Genomic DNA, 27,456 nt, shown 5'->3' with positions numbered 1-27,456 from the left:
TACCCACATGGAGATACCAGAAACTTGTCCTGAGGGCGCCGAACAAAATCGAAAGCGTAACCTTGACTTATCACTGTGAGGACCCACTAGTCCAACGTCAGTTTGGTCCATTCCTCGTAAAAGAGCGATAGTCTGCCCCCCACTACCAGAACCGAGGAATGGACCGGCTGCAATTCATTGTGAAGACTTAACGCCAGGGGCAGACTGGGGGTTACTGGGCCTCCCGAAATGTCTGCCTTGAAAGGACTGAGACCATGATTGTTGTCTGTTTGACCCTTGCCGAAAAGAGGGACCAGTAGACCGCGACGTTCGGAGCCTCATATTTCCCCAGAAACAAGACCGAGATGCAAATGAGCCTCTCTACTTGGGCCGGTCCTCTGGCAATCTATGAACCTTATTTTCGCTTAGGGATTGAATCATATCCTCCAAATCTTTACCAAAGAGCTACTTGCCTTTGAAAGGCAAGGAACCGAGCTGAGCCTTTGAAGGGACATCCGCTGACCAGTTCCGCAACCACAGGAGCCTGAGCGCCGATACTGCTGAAACCATGGATCTGTTCGAAGTCCGCAACAGATCATAAAGCGCATCTGCACTATAAGCGATTGCCGCCTCCAGATGACCTGCCTGGAGAGCTTCCCCCTCCGAAAGGTCAGCGTTGGCCTGAAGCTGCTGCACCCAGTGAAGGCCCGCGCACAAAGAAAAATTGCTACACATGGCAGCTCCTACCTCCAGTGCCAACGCTTCAGAGATCTTCTTGAGCTGAAGTTCTAATTTTCTATCCTGCAGGTCCTTGAGGGCTGTCGCACCCGTCTTCCCGGATCCACCAGACAATCACTAGTTTGAGCCTCACTTCTTACAAGGTCCTTGGCACTCTTCCTCCTGAAAATGGACACTAGCATTTCCAGGTTAAAGCATATGCGTTAACCCGTTAAATTAATCGTATCACTTTATATTTATTCTACCTGCCTTCATCTTCCTTCCAGCTTGTTTTAAGCTTCCAAGTTTATTCTATTCCTTGTTGATTGTAACTTTGACTTATTCCTTTTTCCATTGTTATCTATTGTTTACCAGAATTGTTACCTCAGTTTACCCTTGTTAAATGTAAACCGATCCGATATGGTTATTTACCATGAAGGTCGGTATAAAAAAAACTGTTAAAATAAAAATAAAAAAATGGTGGTCTTTTTGGTGACCGCCGAAACTGCCGAATCCACCTTAGGAACTCGGAGAAGGTCTAAAGCCTCCTCCGGCAGAGAATATAGCTTATCCATAGCTTTACTCACCTTCAACCCCAAGACCGGGGTGTTCCACTCTCCGAACAATAAGTCAGTCGCAGAGAAATGAAAAGGGAAGGAAGTGACAGGACCCCTTAGGCCCAACAACACCGGATCCATAGCTCCCAGCCGCGATTCCGCGGGCGAAACTTCCAGACCTAACTCCCCCATGATGGCGGGAATAAGTGGACCTAATTCCTCTTTCCTGAAGAGGCAAACCACCTTCGGGTTGACCCTTCCATGATTTGGGTACCGCGGTCAAAGTCCTGCTGCTGATCCGCGTCACCGTCTGCCCCCATCGGGGGCTTGGCCTGCTGATCCTGGTCCTCCGGCTCGGAGGAGTCCAAATCCGTAACATTAGCCATCGACCGCAAAGGACGCTTCCCCTTCTGTGGCTCCGAACCCCCTTTGGACCTGGATTGCTTCCGGGCCGGCCTGCGCGGAGCCTCTACTTTAACTTTTTCTCTGGCCTGCTTCTTCCCAGCTTTCCTGGCCTTAAAGGCCTTATGAAGAAGGAACACAAATTCAGAAGAAAATGATGAAACAGAAGAGGAATCTGAAACCCCCTCAAGGTCATCTTCTGTCACAGGAGAGGCAGGACCAGTCGGTAAGGCCCCCTGGAGCCTTTTGCAGCGGAGATAGGGAGGGTGGCAAGAACCCCTCCCCCACCACGGGTCGCGTGGCTGGTTGAAAAAATCCAACGGATCAGCTGAAGCCACTTTTTGTGCCGGCAGCTGCTTCAGGGACTGAGCCACCCGAATCCGACCCCCGGCTTGGGGGGTGGGATATGATAGAGTTGTAGAAAATCATGAGAGGACTAGAAGGATAAATATGTATCTGTTATTTACTCTCTCAGATAATACAAGGATTAGGGGGCACTCCATGAAGTTAGTAAGTAGCACATTTAAAACAAATTGGAGAAAGCTCTTTTTCACTCATTGCACAGTTAAGCTCTGGAATTCATTGCCAGAGGATGTGGTTAAGGAAGTTAATGTTGCTGGGTATAAAAAAAGTTTGGACAAGTTCCTGGAGGAAAAGTCCATAAACTGCTACTAATCAAATTGACTGAAGGAATAGCCACTGCTTATTACTGGCTTTATTTATTCATTCATTTAGTAACATTTCTTAACCGCTCCTCCAAACAAGTTTGAAGGCAAGGTACATGAAAAACATACACAATAATAAAAACAAATAATTAAAAACATAAAAATAATTGGCATGGGATATATTTAATGTTTGGGTACTTGCCAGGTACTTGTAACTGGATTGGCCACTGTGAAAACAGGATGCTGGGCTTGATGGACCCTCGGTCTGACCCAGTATGGCAACTTCTTATGTTTTTAAACCCACACTATCTCCTTAAGAATGTTATCAGGCAAGTGGAGTGGGCCCTAATGGAATCCCGCCTCTGCAGCTTTTCACCCAGCATGCTGCTCCGACTGCTCTACAGTGCTGGCACTGTAAGAATTTTCAAAACCTGGGGGCTGGCTGTGCTGATCTTGTGCATGATAACATTAGCGTGACAGGCCTGTGAGTTTTGGAAATGTTGGTGGTACCAGCATTATGGAACAGTTGGAGTGATGTGCTGGGAAGAATGTGTTAGCATGCCAAGGGTTGCTGATCAGTGTTGTGAATGAAGTGTTAAAATCGTGCAATTATCTGTGAAATTAGTGGACCCAAAGAGATCCTACCTTTACTACAATGGCTAACATTTGTTAATAAGTTAAGCTGATTTTAATGTATCCAGTGGCGTAGCCACGGGTGGGCCTGAGTAGGCTCAGGCCTACCAAACCAGGACTGTCTGACACCAGAGCTGCAAGGCCGTCGCGTGATCCCATCCCCGTGATGGCAAAGAGGAGGGCCGGAGCAGCAAGGCTGTCGTAGGATCTCATCCCCATAAGAGGGCCAGAGCTGCAAGGCCATCGCAGGATCCCTGGGTGTGTATGTGTGTGTTTGGGTGGGTGAGAATGGGAGCCTGGGGTGGGTGAATTTTGGGGGAAAGCATATGAGCATGAGAGCTTGTGTGTGTGAAGGAGTCTGTGAGAAAAAGTGTGTGTGTGCGCGCGCGCGTGTGCGTATGCGTATGTATGTAAACAAAATGAGAACAGACCCTAAAAAGGAATTAGGAAATGACCCACAAGGGGAAACTGGAAGAAAAGAGATGTCTGCATGGTTCTATTTCTAATTTGTAGTCTCTTATTTCTATATTAGGTAAAGGTCGGTGTCTCTCGTGTGTGTGTGTGTGTGTGTGTGTGTGTGTGTGTGTGTGTGTGACTGAAGTACAGTATTTCTGCTTGCATGTAGTTTCTCTGTAGTAGTCCAGCTTCATTTGTCTAGTAGATGATTATATTAATGTTCTAGGGTCTGGTGTAGTATTTGCATTACTGCTTTTTAATAAGGTTACTTTTATATGAATACTGAGAGTCAGTGCTGTGACTGTATGGCAAGGCTCTAGTGACCTTTTTCTTTGCAGTAGTTTGTGTTACTTCACAAAATAACAGTGGAGGAATATTTTTTGCTGAAGTGACCAGAATTTGAATATTTATTTTTTCATGTTAGTTGTAATGTGAATTGTCCTAGCTCTGCTCTGCACCTGTTCTGATGACTAATGATATTTTAATGTAGTTATGATGATTTCTGGCTTTCTGCAAAGAGGATTCATGAAAGAATACATTAATTTTTGTTTTATTACATGATTGGATCTGATTGTTTTCTTTGCTTTTTACATGCTATACTTGTGCATTTATAAACTACAATAAATATAAAATAAATTAATACAGATTAATAAGGAATTTTTAATGCTGGTAAGTGCTTGAAATAATTGAGGTAAAATATTTTAAAGTTTCATGCATGCTGCATAATGGCTCTTGCAAACTACTTAGAAAGCCATTGTAGGGTGCAGAATATGGCATTATTTATCAATAAGAATACAACTAGTAGGTCTCAGACCTGCATGCCTACAGCCCACCCATGTTAACCTTGTGCCCACCCAAAAAATCAGTTCTGGCTACTCCACTGAATATATCTTAATGGTATAAGAGTATCGCTATGTGTGTTTGCCAAGTGGACCATGGGATGAGATGTGATGTAGTGAATAGAGGTTCTGTAATGGACAAATAATTACACGCTAAGAGGCACCATGACTGGCATATTCCCACAAGGGAAATATTTCCTCCTAGGGCTGCAGTGGAATAGTCCAGCTGCTGTTGATCAATCACTGTTTAAAATGTGAGAGAACCTGGCATATAAATGTTTTAAATAAATATAATGCCTCTCTATGGATCCCTGGTGTGACTACACTGATTGTACTATGTGTAGTTCTGGTCACCTCAACTTGAAAGAGATTGAACTAGAAAAGATACAGAGCATGCCGCTAAACGGCAAAGCATATGGAACAGCTCCCTTATGAAGACTTGACAACAGGGCTGACCCTAACGGACTGCAAGGCCCAGGGCAAATCAGTCTGGGGGGAGGGGGCCGCAAGCCTATCATATACACTTGGGTGATTCTCTCCTCTTCCCCCACCCACCCATGCAATCCTTTCCCTCTCACTCTTGCCAGCAGGAAGAGTAATGCTTTTTGTCTGCAACTATCACCACCTCTACTGCCTTCAATCTGAAGCAGGTCATTGAGACTACAGAACTGCCCTCGTTCAGATTGAAGGGGGCAGAGGAGGCAAATCCAGGTAAGAACAGGGATTGGATTTTCCCATTAAGATCTGTTGGGTATTTTTTTTTTCAAGCGACTCAGGCGTCCACTGTTGGAGACAGGATGTTGAGCTCGATGGATTTGGTGGTCAGATCCAGCATAACGCTGCTTATGTTCCTCGTGCTTTTTTGCACAGAACGTGAATCTGATCCTGAAACTGTCAACTCATCCTTTTAAAAGTTGCTTGACTTGAACTGATATATCAAGATGTCTGGTGCATCCTTATTTTTCCCAAATAGATACTTCTGCTCTAACATAATATAAAATCATTCTTAACATAGGATATTTATAAATTATATCAGAATGTCAGCATAAGGACTTTGATAAAAATATAGCCTCGAGAAAACAAACATGTTACATAAAATATTTCTTAAAAGTCCATTTTGTTTGAGCTCCAGTGTTAATTTTGGTGTTTGTTATATATTTTATTGTAGTTTATGCTTTTATTTTTAGCCGTGCACCGACTGCTACATTCCATGACAGCAAACACAATATTGTCCATGTATATTTCGATGCCACCAGGGTATGGTTATTGACTTCTGGAACTGACAAGATTATTAAGGTTAGGAATGTGCATGAATTTTCATCCTTAGAGTGCTCACTTGCTGAACCTCAAGGGAGCAATTTTTTAAAAAACTTTGTGGGTAGATGCAAAGTGAATGGGTACTTTCCCTTTTAGAACTGATGCAAAGTCTGTTGGGAAAAAGAACCTGTGTGCTTTCCCATTAAAATCACCCTAAAAGAAACGTAACCCACAGAAATGTGCATTTACTTTTTCTGTGGATATTTTTTTTTTGGGCCAAAATACACACACGGGCCGATACAGTAAAAATTGTGGGAGAGTGGCAAGCGCCCGCTCTCCTGTGCGCGCGATACAGTAAATTAATTTATTTAAATTAGGGTCCGCGGTAAAAAGAGGCGCTGGGGACACTAGCGCGTACCTAGCATCGCTTTGGACAGGAGCAGCGGCTGTCAGCGGGTTTGACAGCCGATGCTCAATTTTGCCGGCGTCTGTTCTCAAGCCCACTGAAAGCCACGGGTTTGGAAACCGGACGCCAGCAAAATTGAGCGTCCGGTATTCAAGCCCGGGTCCATTTTAAATTTTTTTTTTTTTACTTTTTTTAACTTTTGGGGCCTCCGACTTAATATTGCCATGATATTAAGTCGGAGGGTGCACAGAAAAGCAGTTTTTACTGCTTTTCTGTGCACTTCCCCAGCGCCGGCAGAAATTAACGCCTACCTTTGGGTAGACGCTAATTTCTTAAAGTAAAATGTGCGGCGTGGCTGCACATTTTACTTACTGTATCGCGCGGGAATGACTAATAGGCCCATCAACATGCATTTGCATGTTGCAGGCGCTATTAGGTTTGGTGGGGTTGGACGCGCGTTTTCGATGCTCTATTACCCCTTACTAACAGCCCGATACTGTAAAACCGCGGGAGAGCGGACGAAAGCCCGCTCTCCCGGCGCACGCACCTGCCCTTCGCCGGTGCGAGCTATCCAGTATGCTCCAGCATGCAAATTAGGCGACGCGGTGCAAACGAGGGAAAGGAGGCGCTAGGGACACTAGCGCGTCCCTAGCGCCTCCTTTTGGACAGGAGCGGCAGCTGTCAGCGGGTTTGACAGCCGACGCTCAATTTTGCCGGCGTTGGTTCTCGAGCCCGCTGACAGCCACGGGCTCGGAAACCAGACGCCGGCAAAATTGAGGGTCCGGTTTTCGGCCCGACAGCCGCCGGCCGAATTCAAATTTATTTATTTTTTTTTTTTTTACTTTTTTTTACTTTTGGGGACCTCCGACTTAATATCGCTATGATATTAAGTCGGAGGGTGCACAGAAAAGCAGTTTTTACTGCTTTTCTGTGCACTTTCCTGGCGCCGGAAGAAATTAGCGCCGACCCAAAGGTCGGCGCTAATTTCTTAGAGTAAAATGTGCAGCTTGGCTGCACATTTTACTTACTGGATCCCGCGCGCATACCTAATAGGGCCATCAACATGCATTTGCATGTTGAGGGCGCTATTAGGTGCCGTGGGTGGGCCGCGTGTTTTCCTCCCCTTTCTGAATAAGGGGTAAGGGAAAACACGCGTCCAGAGCAGGCTGACAGTGCGCTCCGACGGAGCACACTTTACTGTATCGACCTGTTTATAAGGGGTAAAGCTAGCGCGTATAAAACACGCGTCCAAATGCCGGTTAACAGTGCGTTTTGTTGGAGCGCACTGTACTGTATCGGCCTGACAGTCTTGAAAATGTCAAATTATGCATGTTGTCGACTCCCCCAGCCTTATCCTGCCCCCCCAGTAATGCCTCCGCTAGAATGTGGGTAAATGCACATATATTGTGCAACAACATGCACACTTTTACCCATGTGCATGGTGGGCTATTTTCAGATAGCCTTTTCACCCATGTAAGTAGCCATTCCTTTTGAAAATTGACATCCTCATGTATGTGTAATCCTGTCATTATTGAATGATAACGCACAGGTTCCGCTTCACGATGCCCATCTTGGCGTAGTCTTGTTTAAGAGCAGTAATGTGAATACAGAACTTGTGTTGTACAACGTTCTCAAACCAAAACACCAGGCTTATGGTGCCGGTGTGCCAAGTTTAAAATTTTGCCATCTGGAGAAGGGGCTTTTCTTTTTCTTTTTTCTTTTCTTTTCTTTTTTTTTAATTTATAATTTTATTGAATGTTGTAACAATAAACATGTCTTATCATAGTAACACATTCATATTGACCATGAATTTACAACATTGCAATGTTACTCCTGATACAAGCATAACTTCAAGATAAACTCCTCTCCCTAAATCCCCACCCGCCCCAAACCGGAATAGAGACAGTAATACGTCCATGTTATGAATTACTCGTGTCTAAATATAGATGATGATAATGATATCACTACAAGACGATTGTGCCCTAACGGTACTTTATAGATGTCCAAAACCATAGCTACACAGAGTTCAGGCGTGAAGAACTTCTCTTTGCGTGAAGAGCCCCGTCACCTGCTGTGCGGGCCGTCAGCGCTGCAATCTGTTTTGGAGGCAATCTAGGGGAGGAATAGCGTCTGTCCGCCAAGCTAGCACCCACTTACACCTCGCTGCTATTATTATATAGGAAATTAGCTTCCTTTGGGTTGATTCCACCTCGAACGGTAAGTTTAAGAGTATGTGCTCTGGAGATAAAGTCACTTGTACTCCCACTATATTTTGTATGAGTTGGCTAACGTCCACCCAGTATTGAGATATCTTCGGGCAGGTCCACCACATGTGGTAAGAAGTCCCCCTAGTGCCACATCCCTTCCAGCATCGGAGAGGGGGCTTTTCAAAGCCTGCTGTTAGTGTAACAGAATACCAAATTTTACACCAGATTTACTATTGTCTTTCCTTTATTTCTATTCTTGGTATTAATCTTTTTTTTTTTTTTTTTTTTTTTAAACTTTCTAGCCCCTTTTTTCATCTCCCCCCATATATACAATTATAAAAAATGAAAAAATTGATCATGTACATATGGTGGACAAATAGGAGGAAACTAGACTTTCTATGAAAGAAACAGACAGTTTTAGCCGATCTTGTTGTTGCACTCACTCGCTGCTGCTTTTCTCACCATTCGTTTACTCCTTGATCGCTCCTCCCTATACCACTTGCTGTAAAAAAAACAAAAAAACAAACCACCCACAACCTAGCTTTTCCATATCTCAAGAACCCCTCCTTCCTGCCAAAGTAACCTCTTATCTTCTCCAAAAACATCCTTTTCTCCTCTCCTCTTCTCACCCATTCTTTCTTTGCTTCATCTGCTACTACACTTTCTTCCTCCTCTGTAGAGCCCCTTCTAGTCACCCCCACAAAATGTTCTTTTAACCTATTCCCTCTGCTCCATCTCCCTTATGCATACTTGCTCTGGGCTGGGTGGATTCTGAAATCCAAAGGCTGGGGTGGGCTCCCTAGCCTGGAGCTGGTGAGCATAATGGGAAGTGTAGTTCATAAGGCTTCCTTTACAATGGTGATGAATTTCTGAACTACCATACCCATTATGCTTTGCCTACTGGCATATGTGTTTACATGTTTAGCAATGGTTTCAAATTCTCTCCAGCTCACCAAATTACACTTCATAGAATAGATTCTGTAGTTAAAATATTATATTAAGGATCTTCTTTAACTACTAGCTGAACCTGCAAAACATTTGCAATAAAGAGTATTTGTATTGAAGCATCCCTCTTCCCCTGCTCTCTCTCCTCCCATAACCCCTTCTACATCTCACCCCTTCCTCTTCTTCCCCTTGTCCTTCTTTCCTGTCTCCACCCCCACCCCACCCCCCTTGAATTTTAAATATCCCACCCCACTGAATGGGTAAGTAATCACCCAGCTAAAACGCAGAGTGACATTCTAGGGGCATGTTTTAAGTTTACCCAAATAGTACTGATACTCTGCTCTAGTGAGGAAAATGTATCCAATTAACTAGTCGGAAAAAATGCAGATCTAAAGTTAGCCGGATAATGTGTGGTTTAAAAAAAGAAAAAAATAGTAGCTGCTGAGCATCAGCTGATTCCATTCCTTCTCCTCACACTGCCAATCGCTTAAAAAAAAAAAAAAAAAAAGTAGCAGCTCAAGTGGGGCAGATCCACCCCCTCACCTAAGTTAAACAAAATATTTGAGAAGATCTGCACCCTGGAACTGGCAAAAGTTTCCCCAATGTAGAATAGAAGGCATAGTCTTCTACCGCCTCCCCATCACTTCATTCATAAGTACTGCCTGTTGCGATAGCTCAGAGGACTCTGCTGCTAGTGTTTTGAAGTGATGCTGGGGCAGGGGGAGGGGGGGCTCTGCTGCTTGCCATTGTTTTTTTTTTTTAACTGATATTTAGGGGACGATGCAATACAGTGTGTTAAATAGCATTAATTGCCTAGGGTATTGAAAAGAAGTACAAAAAAGCAGAAACTGCTTTTCTGTACTTCTATTTTAAAGTAAAAATAAATAAATAACCCGGCCAACCGCCGAGTTATGAAGACCAATGCCGTTAAACTCTGCGTCAGTTTTCATAACCGGCCGTCTGCCAGTAATGAAAACGGCCGCCGATAAACTCTGCCGTTTTCATTACTGGCAGACAGGCAGGTTATGAAAACCGAGGCCGAGTTTACCGGCGTTGGTCTTCATAACCAGCAGCTGCGACAGGTCACGTTAGCAAGGAGACGCTAAGGTCGCGCAAGCGACCCTAGAGCCTCCTTCCAAGTGTGACCCCCTAATTTACACATTGTATGGCGCCCCCTTGCAGGCGCCATGCGTGTGTTAAGAAAGTGGGCGCTGAAAAGTCAGCGCCCGCTTTCCGTGAAGATTATTGCATCGGCCCATCAGTAAGCCGGAGAGCAGCAAAATTATCCAGAAAACTTTATCCAGCTAACTTTAGCTGTGTATATTCAGCGGAAGATAAGTTACCTAGGTAACTTTTGCCACTCGCCGACTTGGTGAATATTGACCTGAGAGTCCCCAAGCATATGATTATAATAAAAGATTTTATCTGCCAATACTATTTTGAAATAAGGCCTGCCTTTTAAATTAGGAGAGAACTTTTCCAATGGCAGTAGGTGTAACCTGCTACTGCCTTTTGCTTTGGTATGAAGAGGTGGTTGACCTGCAGGTCCCCTCCCCTCTCCGCACCACTCTGCCTGTCTCTTTCTTTATGCTGAGCCACCTGCTGACTCTGCAACTCAGGTTCCTTGGTTGCAAGGAGTGGTTCCTTTGAAACTTAACCTCTCAGTACCACTCTTCTGTCAACAGGGCTCATTCTACTAACAATTGTCCTCATTCACTCCTGAGTACACAGTGGTTTCGAACGACTTCCAGCCCTGAGCTGGCAAAGGCCGTCCATGCTCATCTTTGTCCTTTTCACTTAATTCTTTCAGGCCTTCAAAAGTGTTAGGTTTACTTCTGACTTCTAGCTAGGTATGCCTTCTAGTTCATCCACTGCTGCTTCCCAGACTGTGCGAATGACATTTGGACCTAACGGTCAGGAATCTCTTATCAGTGGAAGCACATCTTTCCCACAAATGCTTCCAGCAATGCTAAAATACCTTGGTGCACCATATGGCTGAGATGCAGTGTTGTTTGTCTCACTAACCAGGAGGGGGTCATTCTCAAGACTCTTCTCTTAAAGACTGAGTACTGCCTCTGCAACTCTCTTATCCCTGACAGCAACATTAAGCTGTGTCTTCATCTCAGAGCTGTCTTTGTGCTTTCTGTTGCATTCACAAGAACCATATCTTGTCCCTTATCAGCTGGTTTGATTTCACTGTACAATGTCTCCTATTCACCTGACTTTCTCCCTCGTTTCAGTATATTGCCTAAGGAAGAGACCTTAGGCATCCCAAAAGCTTGCAGTTTAAAAGATTCTTTAACCTAATAGAAGGGTCATTTGTTGGTGTTCTTATAGGGAGCAATAATGAAATTGCCCAGGGAAGTTTGCAGATATACCTGCAGATCTGCAAGCTCATCTTCAAAAAAGACTTCCCATGGAGCAGAAGCAGGAACAGGTGCAGGCGCAGTGACTTCAAAATGCACTTTCCCTGGGGAGACAAGATGGTGACTGCACGCCAAGATGCTGCAGATGGTCCTGCTACTGACCCTTTTCTTTCTGTTGCAAATTGCCTTTGTTAAAATGCCTCATTCCAAAAGGAAGGGGCAACTCAGGAATGATTTACCAGCTGCCGCCTTGAGTTTCCCAGGTCAACAGAAAATTGTTGGCTTTCTTACTATGGCATCAGATTTTGCACCAGGAGCATCCTTGGTGGGAGGGGCCACGGAGCAAATGACCTCCCCGCCAGACCCAGGTACCACACTCTGTCCCGGAGCACCTTGGATGCCATCCCTGCTGAAAATGCACATCATGATTGGGGAGGTGCCGCAGTCAAGCTCCCCTCTTCTCTGAGAAGCACCGTCGGCTGCAGCTGGGACTACTCTTCCGACGACGTGGGAGCTAGTGCAAGAAGAATTGGAGAGTCTTTTCCTCTGGGTAAGCAGTGAACTGCTTTTGCAAGCGGTAGTGATGGTGACTCTCTTCTTCTGGCTTCCACATCCCGTGTTAACAGGGATAATACTGAAGCCAATGTTGCATTGGCTGAAGTTGACAGCGGTGAGTCGTTGAAATTTGATGCTGGTGAAATTTGATACCTGATACCATTACTTAGGATGATGTTTGAGCTCTTGTCTCTCTTCAATAGTCTATTTCCTTGTTATCTACAATTACCACTGACTTACATAAATGGATTTGAGATTCTGAGACTCAGGCTACAACACAAACGGGCAAAATGGAAGAATTTGAAAAACAACTTATTGACATTCGTGATGTTCAAACAACCTTGATGCAAGGAATTATAGTCCAAGATAAAAAAAAAACTGGAAAATTTGGAGAATTCATCCAGATATTTAAATCTTAGGGTGTTAAATTTCGCAATACTGGATTATATTTCCCCTGTAGACCACTTTAAAAAATATATGGTTGAAATTTTGAAGGTTCCATGTGAGACCATTCCACCTAAGGCTAGAGTGTTTTTTTCTACCTTCGGAAAGAGAGGGTGCTATTGGTGTAAGAGTTCCTGTGGATTTACATCATGTTCATACGGATGTACATTTGTCTGATTTCCTTGAACATTTGTTATCCTTGGAAGTGGTCAATAGAGCCAAATTTTTGGCTTCCTTTGTGTTTCTTCAAGATCAAGATATGGTACCGAGACTATTTCTGCAAAATCATCTGTCCTTGTTTAAAGGTCAGAAGGTCTGGATTTATCCAGACCTTGCCAGAGTAACCCAAGACCATCGATGTAAATTTTTGTCAATGAGACGAAAAGCTATTTCCTTAGGGGCTCGATTCTTACTCTGTTACCCATACAAATGTATACTTAAATTTAAAGAAGGTAGATATGTTTACTTTGAACTCTCCCAACTTAGATGTTTTCTTTATTCTCAAAAGCCTGAGGCACCAAATTTTCATGAGGTTTAAATTGAGTTTATTTCTGATGCATAGACTTGTGTAATTTCTTTTTCCCATTACCATTTATAATGCTGCTTTATAACTTGTCCCCCCATATTACTTAAGAATGGAGGCACTTTTCTGTTAATGTCTTCTATTTTGAACTACATTCATTATATGTATTTCTTGTTCTCATATTTCGGTGTTAAGCATACTTGTGTTAATCATAAAATCTTGCATAAATAAACATTTAAAAAAAATGTACTTTCCCTCTCCTGACCTCATCCTGCCCACTTTTTAATGTGGATACTTTAGTAAGAGGGGGCAATCTTCAAGCTGCATTTTTTACATGGCCAAACAAGCATTTACCTGCACAAAAATCTTTGATTATTGCCCTCATAAAACATTTTAAGAGTTGTTTGTGGCAGACTACACAGTACTCCCCTTCTGCTATATAATAGGGTATGTGAGACTAAAATAATTCAATGCCAATTCTTAATTTAACTTGCAAATTCCAGCATCTTTGTTCAACACTACTTGCAGTTTAGTGCCACAGAAGGTGTAGTGGGTAGGATAATTGGTGGTTATTTTATCATAGTATACACAACACAGTTATTTAAAAGTATAGAAGTTTTACTTATAAGTCTGAGAATAAGCAATAAAAGCATACAAGATTAGAGTTTGCATTAAAGAATATATACAAAGATATTTCCCCTCACAGTTTCCAATGTGAGTCTTATATATTTTTGGAAAGACGGAAACACATCTGAAAACCAGGAACAGTTTAGCAGGCACTTCATTAACCACTGTAATGTTCAAAAGCTTTTCCTCTGATCTGTTCTTTTTCTGATTTCAAACAGTTAGCTTGAAGTAGATCTTTTTATGTTGATTCTGCTGACCTTTGTCCTAGTTTCAGTTTTTCTCTGGGCTACTCCCATGTGTTCTTGAGGTTCCAGCTGTTTGTCCTTATCACATCAGGAAACAGGTGTGGCCAAGTGGTTACTGTCCTGTTTTCCCTGATATCTGCACAGTTAGTCTCCTGTGTAACTGTTTTTTGTTACAAGTAGGCTAAGAAAAATGGCATATTTATTCTCAGAACTTATAGGCCTTATGTCAAATAATTACATTGGTAATATTAGTGATTCTCTGCTCCACTAATTTTTATCATGGTACAAAGTTCTTCACATAAACTAAATAATGGCTTGAAATAATTTCCACAAACATCACAGAGGAGCGATAACTGCACTCCAAATATAATATCCAAGTCACCAAGGAGATGCAGAGGTATAGAGTCAGTCCCAGACTTCAAATTTTATATGCACAAATATTTAATTCATTAAATCAGCAACTCCATTGCTTAAGAGACACAAGAATTTTGCAACACGGAGTCCCCCGACACGTTGACAGAGAAAAGGTGTAGTATCTCAAGAGTAAACACGTCAAGCAGTCATACTTGCCTTGTATCAATTATATATATTTTATTGCAAAGTCCTTTTCAGATTTCTCTAAGCTGCTGTTAGTTTTTTCCTAGCTCCCCTGAGAGCATCCATATTTATAAGACAGTTACAAATTATAACTTCATAAAGTCAGTGGTATCTAACTGGACCACAATGGATGTGATGTCATTTTAGCATCATGGCCAGTTGAGCTAGTGTACTTGGGGTTTTTTTTTTCTAGCTACTGCTAGGGGTGCTCGGGAAGCAATCACCTGCCAGTATTGGATTGCCATGGATTTTTTCTATGGTAATCCATGCTTATGATGGATTCTTTCCAAATTCTGCAGAGTACACAAAAACAATCTGTTTTAATAAATGAATACTTCCCTTCTGTGGGAAATTATTTTAACCAAGTCACCAAGGAGATGCAAATGTATAGAGTCAGCCCCAGACTTCAAATTTTATATGCACAAATATTTAATTCATTAAATCGGCAACTCCATTGCTTAAGAGACACAAGAATTTTGCAACACGGAGTCCCCCGACACAGACCCCTGTTTCGCCAAACGCGGTTGCGTCGGGGGGGAACAGTAATTTCTTAGTGCCAAGGCGCTAAGATTTAAAGCTTTATTTATTTTATTTATTTTGGGGCTTTTTTATACCGAAGTTTAGCGGGTTGCCTTTACTCCGGTTTACAAGATAACAACTTATACAAATTGGTAACAAATTGGTAACAAAATTGGTAACACTGGGGCACCCTAGCAGCTTTGAACACCGCATAGAAATTACTGTCCCGTCCCCCCCCCCCCCCCCCCCCCGACGCAGCCGCGTTTGGCAAAACACGGGTCCGTGTCGGGGGACTCCGTGTTGCAAAATTCTTGTGTCTCTTAAGCAATGGAGTTGCCGATTTAATGAATTAAATATTTGTGCATATAAAATTTGAAGTCTGGGACTGACTCTATACCTTTGCATCTCCTTGGTGACTTGGATAAAAAAATTTCCCACAGAAGGGAAGTATTCGTTTTTTAAAACAAATTCTTTTTGTGTACTCTGCAGAATTTGGAAAGAATCCATCATAAGCATGGATTACCATAGAAAAAATCCATGGCAATCCATTACTGGCAGGTGATTGCTTCCCGAGCACCCCTAGCAGTAGCTAGAAAAAAAACCCCAAGTACACTAGCTCAACTGGCCATGATGCTAAAATGACATCACATCCATTGTGGTCTAGTTAGATACCACTGACTTGGGAGAGAGATCCAAGTTGGCTCCCTGAATGGTCGCTAGGCTGAACGCTCTGCTACATTTTCCTGAGAAAAATTATATTTCCAGCGGTATTGCAATGCCGCATAAAAGAAAGGGCAAAGTGAGAGTGTACCCACCTGTACCTACACTTCCAGCCGGTCAACGAGCGATTTCACAGTACGCGACCCCCATTTCTCAAACTGGGGCTGCGAGCCCCGCTAGCGGAACGGAAACAGGAGTTTCGTCACCGCTTGGGGAAATATCGTTGACCCCCCCCAGAGCCGCGAGAGCTGCCGAGGATGACCCCTCCAAGGACTCCAGAGCGGGCTGAGACGCCAGTGGAAGAAGTCACGGGAGTGTCTCAGCATGGTGGGCTGCTCGGCGTCTTGTTGGAGTTAGAGAATTCGACTCCTTGCCCTACAGACTCCACGAATCCTGTGTTGCTCCCGGATAACAACATCGGGAAAGAAAGGTCTTTGCCTGCAACTGGAGGAGCGGAGAAGGAGGCAAGTGGAAGTTTGAAATTCTCTTTGGAGGTAAAAAAACCAGCAGTAATAACTATGGAGTCCCTTTGGGACTTAATCGTGGGGATGACTCGAGTTGTTAATGATTACACACAAAAAACGGATGAACAGACCTTTAGAATGGATGCCCTGGAAAATCAAATAAAGAATGAAAGCCAAGCAAACGAATTGCTTCAAATGAAAAGTGATTTAAAACTGCTTACTGATTTGAATACTGGATGTATTAGAGAACAAGCAGTCTCTACTCGTCGTTTAGAGACTATAGAAAATTATTTAAGGCAGCTGAATGTTAGGATCCTGAATTTCCCCAAAGTGTTGGGAGAAATTCCATTGATAACATTTAAGAGATACTTAAAAGAGATCCTAAAGATCCCAGATGAACAAACACCAGCTGTGAAGAAGATATTATATTTAAAACAAAGACAAAATCAAATTCAGATATCCCCAATAGGGAATGTTGGAGAAAGGGATAATTTATCTGAATACTTGGAAAGTACTGGACTTGAAGTAATAGAAAAATCAGTTTTGTTTGTGTCTTTCTTTTCTGAATTAGATAAGGCACTTGTTATGCGATATTATTTCAAAGCATTAAATATTGAGTATATGGGGGGGTTAATCCGGATATTTCCAGATTTATCAAGAATCACTCAGACACGCAGAAAAGTTTTTCTTACAATGCGCCCGGAAGCTAGAGCGATCGGGGCAGATTTTCTTTTAAGATATCCAGCAAGATGCGTGATAAAATACTCTGGTAATGTCTTTGTTTTCTATAACCCTGAACAACTAAGGGAGTTTTTAAATGCCAGAGTAGTCACCCCCACGAATTAAGACATATTCTCGCGAATTAAATGAAAGGGTAATGGATAACAGGGAGTTTTTTTCTTTTTCTAGTCAGTTTTTCTTTAATGCTCCTGATGTTTTCCTAAATTCTCTCTCTCCAATATTACTTTGAAATATTTGAAAGAATTGTTTCGATTGGTGAATGATTTAAATAATCTGAAATATATTGCTTATTTGTAAACTTTCATTAATTTCTGTACAAAGGTTTCTTTGTCATGCAAATGAAAATTCAATTAAAAAAAAAAAAAGATACCACTGACTTTATGAAGTTATAATTTGTAACTGTCTTATAAATATGGATGCTCTCAGGGGAGCTAGGAAAAAACTGTAACGGCAGCTTAGAGAAATCTGAAAAGGACTTTGCAATAAAATATATATAATTGATACAAGGCAAGTATGACTGCTTGACGTGTTTACTCTTGAGATACTACACCTTTTCTCTGTCAACAAACAGGGCTGAATTAGCCATGACACCTGAGTGACATCATCTGGCTTGGAACGGACCCATCTCTCTAGCTCAGTTTTACTACTTCCACATAGATGTGTTCTATCTTTCTCTCTCTTTTTTTTTTTTTTTTTAATACCTTTTTCATTTTTCTGGAGTTCCTTACGTCATCTCTAAATTCTGTATAAATTGAGTGAGGTGATCAGTCAACAAACAGGAACAAGGATCCCTGCACAGAGGTCTTAATGATACTGTGGATTTTGGAAACTATTGAACTGGTGCCAATTCCAATTCACTCTTGTGGGATCTACAAACGAGAATGTGGGATAATACAGCCAGAAAATTAGACCTCAAATAATAGGGACCAGTAGACTTTGGTGTGGTCCAACTACTGCACCAGACATGGTTGTGGAGTTGAAACATGTTAAAAAGGCCAGGATTTTCTCCAGCACCCCCCTGGACCATTTTGCGGAAAAAAGTCTTCCAGAGTTCAATTCCCACACTGCTGCCCACCAGCTTTATATGGTGCATTACTTACATGGATGCATTGATAAATTTAAGCCCCTCGTGGTGTCTGTCAGTGGGGGAAAGGAGGGGTTATCAGTAGGCCCTTTTGGATGCAGAGGAGCATGAGTGTCCTCAACTCTGGTCAATGTATGAATTGTTCGACACTGTGGAATGATCTTCTGCTGCAGCAGTTGGAGCACGCCAGTTGGCCTAGCTGAGAGCTAGTAGCTTACCTGAAATGTTAATGAAATGTTGGCTGATGTCCCTTGTTTGGGAGACAGTCTTTGTGGACAAGGTGAGAGAAAGTCACCCACATCAGGGAGCAGCTTGCAACCATTCAATCCTTATCAACGGGTTGGAACAATCTTCTTCATCTAGACATCCTTACTTCTCTTATAAATGTCCCTTCTTCCAGAGATACCCCTTCCACCAATTCCAGTGGTATCATGTCCCACCTGTGCTTTCACAGCAGTAGCTTCTGGCTAATGGATTTCAGCCTAAAGCATCACAGCAGACCCAGTGCAAGACTGGATCGAGTTCTTGACGAATCTCGATCCTAAGAACTCTACCCTTTCGGTAGGAGGATGAATTCACCAGTTCTTCAGATTGGCAGAAGATCACCAAGGACCATTGGGTCCTTAGAATTTTGGAGTGTGTATATCATTTGCATTTCTCCCATCCTCCAGTGCTGTAAGATTGTTTGTTTGACTTTCAATTTGGAGCAGTCTGCCTCAATTCTGCTCTGTCTCAAGGAACTGAGTCAAAGGGAAGAGACCATTTACCTTGGTATGGCAGGAAGTAGTCCTGTAGCTAGGATCTTCCCTCAAGATGATGTAGTATCCTCGCGCACTGAGGATATGTTTCCAGGAGGGAAAGGTTAGGTCAGCCATTGTAGTTGGTGAATTGTTAGGATCGTAGATAACTGAGTAGCTGGTGGATGCAAAGGTGGTGGACCTCTTGCATCTCATAAATAGAATTTTAGATCGTGCTGGGGAGGAGCCAACTGGCTTGGTACACATGGGCACCAATAACATAGGAAGGTGCAGTAGAGAGGTTCTGGAAGCCAATTGTAGGATGTTAGGCAGAAAGTTGAAATTCAGAGCCTTCAAGGTAGCATTATCAGAAATGCTCCCCTTCTCACATGCAGGAACCCAGAGGCAAGCGAAGCTCCGGAGTGTCAATGCGTGGATAAGATGATGGTGCAGGAAAGAGGACTTTAGGTTTGTTAGGCACTAGGCAGCATTTTCTGGAAGTCAAGGCCTTGTCGAAAGGATGGGCTCCACCTTAATCAGTATGGAACCAGGCTGCTGACACTAACCTTTAAAAAAGAAAGAGAGCAGCTTTTAAACTAGATGATGGGGGAAAGCCAGCAGTTGCTGAGGAATGAATGGTTTAGAATGATGTATCTTAGAAGGATACTAACTCAACAGGGAAGTTGGGGGTTCCCGATAGGTTGCAATAAATGCAAAAGTGGTCCACGTGCTGTTAAGTAATGAGCAGATAGTTGAAAGATTCCAAATGAACCCTCTTAACTGATAAGAAAATTAAGTTAAACTTACTTTGAAATATCTGTGTACAAATGCTAGAAGACAAAAAAAATAAGATGGGAGAATTAGTGTATAGCATGGAATGAAGAGGTATATATAACTGGCATCTCAGAGACCTGGTAGAAGGATAACCAATGGGACACTGTGATATCAGGGTACAAATTATATTGTAATGATAGGATGGATCAAATTGGTGGAAGAGGTGACTTAGAGTCAAACAGGATAAAAGTTCTGTAAGAAACCAAATGCACTGTAGAATCTTTATTGATAGAAATTCCATTTGAAAAAGGAGATAAAATAGTATTGGAGGTGTATTACTATCTGCCTGGCCAGAATGAACAGACAAGACAATGAAATAACAGAAATCAGGGAAGCTAGGACTAGGGGGCACTCCATGAAGTTAGCAAGTAGCACATTTAAGACTAATTGGAGAAAATTATTTTTCATTCAATGCACAATTAAGCTCTGGAATTTGTTGCTAGAAGATGTGGTTAGTGCAGTTAGTGTAGCTGGGTTTAAAAAAGGTTTGGAGAAGTCCATTAACTGCTATTAATCAAGTTGACTTAAGGAGTGGACTCTGCTAGTACTTGCCAGGTTCTTGTGGCCTAGTTTGGCCTCTGTTGGAAACAGGATGCTGGGCTTGATGGACCCTTGGTCTGACCTAGCATAGCAATTTCTTATGTTCTTATAATAATGGGTAATTTTCAATTACTTTAGAATTGACTGTGTAAATGTCACATCTGGACATAATAATAAAGAGGTAAAGTTCCTAGATGAAATATGACTGCTTCATGCAATAGCTAGTGCAAGAACCAACAAAGGGAGGAGCTATTTTAGACTAAGTCCTTGGTGGATCACAGGATTTGGTACAAGAGGTAATGGTTTGGGGACCACTTGGCAATAGTGTTCACAACATGATCAAATTTGACTTAATAACTGGAGGGAGGACACTAAAGAAATCTACTGCAATAGCATTTAACTTTCAAAAGGGAGACTATGAGAAAAATGGTTAGGAAAAAACTGAAAGGAACAGTTGCCAAGGTTAAGAGTTTATAGTAGGCATGGACTTTTATTTCAAAATACCATCTTGGAAGCCCAGACCAGATGTATTCCACACATTACAAAGGGTGGAAAGAAAGCTAAACGACTACTAGCATGATTAAAAGGTGAAGTGAGAGAGGCTATTATAGCTAAAAACATTTTAAAAAATGGGAAAGGGATCCAAATGGAAAAAAAACAGGAAACGGCATAAGCACTTATGAGTTAGATACAAAGCATTGATAAGAAAGGCAAAGAGAATTTGAAAAGAAGCTTGCCATGGAAGTAAAATCTTTTTCAGGTAATTTTGAAGCAGAAAGCCTGAGAGAGATTCAGTTGGACCATTAGATGATCAAGAGGCAAAAGGGGTACTTAGGGAAGACAAGGCAATAGCAGAAAGACTAAATAATTTCTTTGCTTCAGTCTTTACAGAGGAAGATAAGAGATTCCCATGCCAGAAATATTTAAAGATGACTATTCAGAGGAACTGAAACAAATCAATGAACCTGGATGATACAATAAGGCAAATTGACAAACTAAAGAATAGCATATTACCTGGACCAGATGGTATACATCCCAGAGTATTGAACTGAAAAATAAAATTAGACATACTATTAGTAATTTGTAAACTATTTTAGAATCATCTCTGGTACCTGAAGATTGGAGGGTTGGCAACATAATGCCAGTTTTTAAAAAGGGTTCCAGGGGTACTCCAGGAAACTACAGACCAGTGAGCCTGACTTCAATGCTGGTCAAATTTAATGGGACAAAGGGAAGGATTGCCTCGCCAATCTGCTATATTTTTTCAAGGTGTAAATAAACATGTGAATAAAGGTGGGCCAGTTGTATAGTGTATCTGGATTTCCATAAAGTGTTTTGACAATATCCCTGATGACTCTTCTAAGGAAGTTAAAAAGACATGGGATAGGAGGCAATGTGCTATTGTTGAATGGGAACTTGTTAAAGGATAGAAAACAGAGTAGGGCTAAATTGTCAATTAACTTAATGGAGAGAGGTGAATAGTGGAATACCCCAGGGTCTGTTCTGCATCCACTACTTTTTAACATATTACTTATAAATCACCTGGAAATGGGAACAAGTGATGTGATCAAATTTGCAAATTACACACAGTTATTCAAAGTTGTTAAATCACAAGAGGACTGTAAGAAATTGCAAGAGGACCTTATAAACTGGGAGACTAGGCACACAAATGACAGGCGACAATTAATGTGGACAAATGCAAAGTGATGCAGTTAGGAAAGAACAATCTAAGTTATAGCTAAACATTAGGAGTCACCACTCAGGAAAAGGATATGTGGATATGATGTTGAAATCTTCTACTTTGTGTGCGGTGGCAACTAAAAAAGCAAATAGAATGCTAGGAATTATTAACAGAGAATATAATGACTCTGTATTGCTCCATGCTGTGTTAGCATTTCAAGTATTGTATGCAGTTCTCATCTCAAAAAAGATACAACAGAATTAGAAAAGGTATAGAGAAGGGTGAACGGAATGATTCTCCTGTGAGGAAAGACTGAAGAGATTAGAGCTTATCAGCTTGGAGAAGAGATGGCTGAGGGGGGAGGTATGATAGAGGTCTATAAAATGAGGAATGGAATGGGTGAACACAAATTGGTTGTTTACTCTTTCAGTACTCTTTCACTAGGGGACATGCAACAAAGTTACTAAGTAGTACATTTAAAACAAATAGAAAATATTTTCATTCAATGCATAATTAAGCTCTGGAATTCACTGCCAGAGGACATGGTGAAAGCTTTTGGTGTAGCTGAGTTTAAAAAAAGGTTTGAACAAGTTCCTGGATGAAAAGTCCATAAACCATTAAAATAAGATTTGCCTTACTGGGTCAGATCAAAAGTCCTCAAGCCCAGTATCCTGTTTTCACAGTGGCCAATCCAGGTCACAAGTACCTGGCAGGATCTCAAAGGGTAAATAGATTCCATGCTGCTTATCCCAGGGATAAGCTGTAGATTTCCCCAAGTCTACCTTAATATAATGATTTATGGACTTTACCTCCAGCAACAGGATACTGAGCTTGATGGATCTTTGGTCTGACTCTGTATGGCAAATCTTATTTTCTTATGTGTGGTCACTTCTCACTCAGTGGGTGATAGAACCTGTCCCTCCTAAAGACCATGGCACAGGGTTTTATTCCTCCTATAAAAACATAAGATATACCATAATGAGTCAGACCAAAGGTCCATCAACCCCAGCACCCTGTTTCCAACAATGGCCAATCCAAGTCACAAGTACCTGGCAAGCACCCAAACATTAAATAGATCTCAAGCTACTATTCCTTATTGATTAATAGCAGTTTATGGATTTTTCCTCTAGGAACTTATCCAAACCTTTTTTTAAACCCAATTACGCTAACTGCTGTAACCACATCCTTTGACAAATTCCAAAGATGCATATGTGCTGAGTGAGAGAACTTTCTTTGATTTGTTTTAAATGAGCTACTTACTAACTTTATGGAGTGCCTCCTAGTCCTTCTATTATCTGAGAGAGTAAATAACCAATTTACATTAACTGTTCAAATCCTTTCGTGATTTTGTAGACCTCTATCATATCCACCCTCAGTCATCTCTTCTTCAAACTGAACAGCCCTAACTTTTTAGCCTCCCCTCATAGGGGAGCTGTTCCATGCCCCTTATGTGGTCACCCTTCTCTGTACTTTCTCCAGTGCAGTCCTATTTTCTTATCCTCAAGAAGTAAAGGGGATCGAGATCCATCTTGGATTTACAAAGTCTGAGCAAGAATTTGTTCCAGGAGAAGTTAAAAATGAACTCCTCACACACCATCCTGCCCTTCAGGTGGGAGTCTGTGCATCTTGGTTCTGAAAGATACTTATGCTTACTATCAGGCTCATTGGAAATATTGTGGGTTTGTAGTGGATTCCTCTCACTATTAATATGAATGTCTTCCCTTTGGGCTCTTAACAGCCCTGATGGTTTTTATGAAAGTAGTGGCATTACTTTGTTGCCAGGTGATTTGTGTCTTTCCTTACCTGGATAATTGATTAGATTGGGATCTTCCCAGGCAGGAGTATTGGACTCCTTGCAGAAGACAGTTTGGCTCTTTCAGTCAATAGGGTTCTTAATCAACTTTGCCAAGTCAAACCTGTTCCTACCCAAAAATCATGTTCATTGGGGCTTGGATAGACTCATTGGAAGAGAAAGCATTCCTTCCATCAAATTGGGTGTCCTGTCTTCAAGCATTAATTCAGAACTTTACTACGGCAGGATCAAATCCTGGCTCAAGCAATCCTAGTTGTCCTTGAGCATGAGGCGGCAGTGGTGTATGTGGACCCCTTGATGCTGCTCAACATAAGAACTCTTTGATAGTGTTTCCATACCCAAGGGAATCAGCTGTTCCAGCCCTTGTTGTACTTAGTGAAAGTTACCGAATATGAAAACGTCTCTTCTGCAGTGGTTAGATCCACAGGTCCTGGAGATAGGGGGTTCCCCTTCAAATTCTGCCTGATGAATTAACATTCATGACAAATGTGGCCAATAAGAGGAGGGCATGCACAGAGGCCCTTTCCAAATTTTTCAGATAAACCTCTCGGAGTTATGAACCATTTGCCATGCGTTGAGTGTTCTCACATCTCCTTCAGGGAAAGAGAATCCTGATGCAAACCAACACCAAGTGGCATCATAAACAAACAAGGGGGCACAGGGTCCTATACCCTTTGCTAGGAATCTCAGAAAATTTGGGGGTGGGCTCCCAATCACAGAGCTCTTCTCCAAGCATTTTATCTTCCTGGAATCTCCAACACACTGGTGAATCGTCTCAGCAGGGTTTTTCATCCCCACGAGTGGTCCCTGAATCAGAGTGTGGCAGACAGACTATTGGACCTCTGGGGTCATCTGTCAATCAATCTGTTCGTGTCAGAAGACAACAGGAAAGCTGACAAATGTTGCTCCATTCATCAAAACAAATTCAAATCCACTCCAGATGCTTTTTCTGCTCAAGTGGGATGCAGATCTGCTGTATGCTTTTCTTCCACTTCAGTTGGTAGAAAGGATAGTGCAGAAGGTACTCAAAGACCAGGCATAGCCTATCCTCATTGCTGCAACTTAGCCCAAGCAAGTGTGGTTCTCTTACCTCATAAGATTCAGTTCATCCACAGATATACCTCTAGGATCCAATCTGACTCTATTAACTCAGGAGGAAAGTAGTCTGTCATCTGAATCTCCCTTCCTTCAACTTAATGGCATGGATGTTGAGCATTCGCAAGTCTCTTTGTTCAGCTCAATTTAGGTGAGAAAGCTATCCGTCAGTCGAGTACAGTTTCAAATGGAAACATTTTTCCTCTTGTGTCATGCAGGCTCCCTGAACTGTTCACCTGTGCTCCAAAAGATCTGCATCAGTACTTGTTCTCCCTCTCCTCTTCAGGCCTCAATACATTGTTGGTCAAAGTGTATCTCTGTGCCATTGCTGCTTGCCACTCTCAAGTGGATACAAAGCTGATCTCTGTCCATCCTCTGGTATCATGAAGGGCTTGTGGCATTCAAGAACTCCAGTTGCAAAGCCACTTAGTTTTGTCTTGGCACAACTGATGAAACCTCTCTACTAGCCATTGACATTAGCTTCCTTAAAGTTTCTTACTTGGAAGGTGGTATATTCAAGTTGCCATCACTTCAGCTAGAAGACTCAGCAAGTTACAAGTATTGGTTTCTTACTGTCCATATCCACAATTTTTTCACAACAGAGTGGCAATGCATTTCATTTGAATCAAGCCATTTTTTGCCCATGTTCTTTCAAAACCTCATATACATAAAGGGGAGAAGGCCCCCTCCATTCACTGGACTATAAAAGGACTTTGGCTTATTCTATGAACTCGGCCACATATCAAGTTTCTCAACTTTTTGCCTCTTATAACTATAACATACTGGGAATAGCCTTTACCAAATGCAAGTTGTCCAACTGACTAGCAGCCTGTATTGCACATTACTATGCTCTGGCTGGCCTCCAGATTCCAGACTCTATTGAGGCTCATCTAGTAAGAACCATAACTCCCTCAGTGACTCACTGAAGAGCTGTATCCATGAAGACATCTGAAAAACTGCAACTTGGTGTTCAGGCCATACCTTAACATCCCACTACTATCTGGACAATTTCTCAAGAAGTTATAGTAACTTTGGGAAAGCAGTTTTGTACAACCTGTTCACCCAGTAGTTCACACTCCACAGGGGGATCCAGGTTGCTTTTTCAGTAAGTGCTCCACTTGCAGCCCTCAGCTTGGGACTCCCCACATATCATGGCTAATTCAGCCCTGCTTGTTGACAGAAAACAGGGTTCTCCATAAGCAGTAGGATGAATTAGCCATGCCTAATAGCCACCTGCTTCCCTGGAGATTAGACTGCCTAGCTAAAGCTAAGCTCTACAGTCGACTGAGGGCGCTCATGAGGGAGTGTGCGCACAGGAATTTTTCCCGCATGCTCAGTAGTGAAAGCTCTACTGAACTAGAGAGATGTGTCCATTTGGTGCCATTGGATGTTGTTACCCACGTGTAATGGTTAATTCATTCTGCTGTCTAAAGAGAATCCTGTCTATGGGAAGCAGACTTGCTTTTCTTTTGAGTGTTGCATTCTCTCTAGCTTGCATGTCATAATATCTTGCTGGCATTAGTATTTTGCCTATGTGTTTATAGTCTCCTTTGGGTTGTCAGTTTTATTTCTTTTCTCCTATCTTCAACATCCTAAATTGATTTGTACACCTCAGCTTTGTACTATATGCCTAGCTTGCCTTTCTATGGTTTAGCCCATACAGATCAAGTAAGGTTCTCTGAGGGTTTTAACTTGACCCATTTCCTGACTATCTTCTCGATACAAAATCGGGAACAGCCCTAGCTGCTTTTTCTTAGTTTTTCTTCCTCTTCCTGTTCATGGTCAGTCACTACAATGAGTAGGGTACAGCTTCCTCAGAAATCCTATCCTGGGACTCCATTATGCCAAGGAGAAAAATGAATTCTGTCAATATATACGCAAAGAAAAAGAAATGAGGCAAAATTGCCTTAGAAACCAGGGACATATAGAAAGAACAAGGAAAACATTTTACCAAATATCAAGAAATGCTGACTGCAAGATGAAGCAAGGATTCTGATTGGAAGCAGTATGATAAATTAGTTACAATAGGTCATGCAAATGTTGACTGCCAATAATGTTCCTAAGAAAAGCAAGCTAAGTGCTGACAAAAATGTCACATACTGTTGGGATTCAGGCTGGGAATTCAAACTCTGGTCTTCCGAATGGTAGCAGCATCACTAGCTCTCATGCGGTCCCCAGAGTTTGATATTAAACACTGTTGCTTATTCCTAGATGTTGAAAACCTCAGCACATGGCCTGCAAAAGCTTGCCTCTTTACTTAATGTCATAAAGAGTATCCTTTCTACTCAACTACTCTGGTTTTAACTAGATTGAATTTTGATGGACTAACATTTCACTTTTGACTCTGTAAGGTATATTTAATGAATAGAGTTACTGATGTTGTACACCTGCTCAAAAGAATTCCATGACCCTCCAAAATAGGTCATCCTATAGCCCCCAAAGAGAGGGGGGAAAGGTGTCCCTTCAAACATGTAGCAGTTTCAGCTTTTGGATTTTAATTCATAGGTTTTCAATTACTTGCCTTTCCAAATCCAAGCCCAAGGCAAGTTGCAGTTGGTAGTTTCTTGCCCCAGAGGACTTAGTTTGCACCTGAGGCAGTGGAGGGTGAAATGACTTGCCCAAGGTCACAAGGAGCAGGCTCGGGAGAAGTGGAACTTGACCTCTGGTTTCCCTGGTTCTCAGCCTCCTAGTGGTTAGAGCGGTGGGTACCGAACCAGATGAGCCAGGGTTCAAATCCCACTGCCTGTGGCCTTGGGTAATTCCCTTCACCTCTTTTTTGTCTCAGGCACAAACCTACCCCTAGATTCA

The 27,456-nt window shown here is 42.2% G+C and overlaps 1 protein-coding gene across 4 annotated transcripts in view; it reads left to right on the top strand.

The window, feature by feature from the left end:
* Positions 1 to 27,456, top strand: part of WDFY2 (WD repeat and FYVE domain containing 2) — a 251,022-nt gene that overhangs the window by 215,676 nt on the left and 7,890 nt on the right. For 3 of the 4 annotated variants that reach the window (XM_029602799.1, XM_029602802.1, XM_029602803.1), the window contains one exon: positions 5,436 to 5,544. The exons of the other annotated variant lie outside the window; for it this stretch is intronic. In XM_029602799.1, the coding sequence (XP_029458659.1) occupies positions 5,436 to 5,544 (109 nt within the window). The remainder of the gene's footprint in view (positions 1 to 5,435; positions 5,545 to 27,456) is intronic. 4 annotated transcript variants of the gene reach the window in all.

This window comes from Rhinatrema bivittatum, chromosome 5, assembly GCF_901001135.1.
Source record: "Rhinatrema bivittatum chromosome 5, aRhiBiv1.1, whole genome shotgun sequence".
NCBI classification, from domain to species: domain Eukaryota; kingdom Metazoa; phylum Chordata; class Amphibia; order Gymnophiona; family Rhinatrematidae; genus Rhinatrema; species Rhinatrema bivittatum.
The sequence above is the reverse complement of the archived record's forward strand: the minus strand, read 5'-3'. Positions and strand labels throughout refer to the sequence as shown.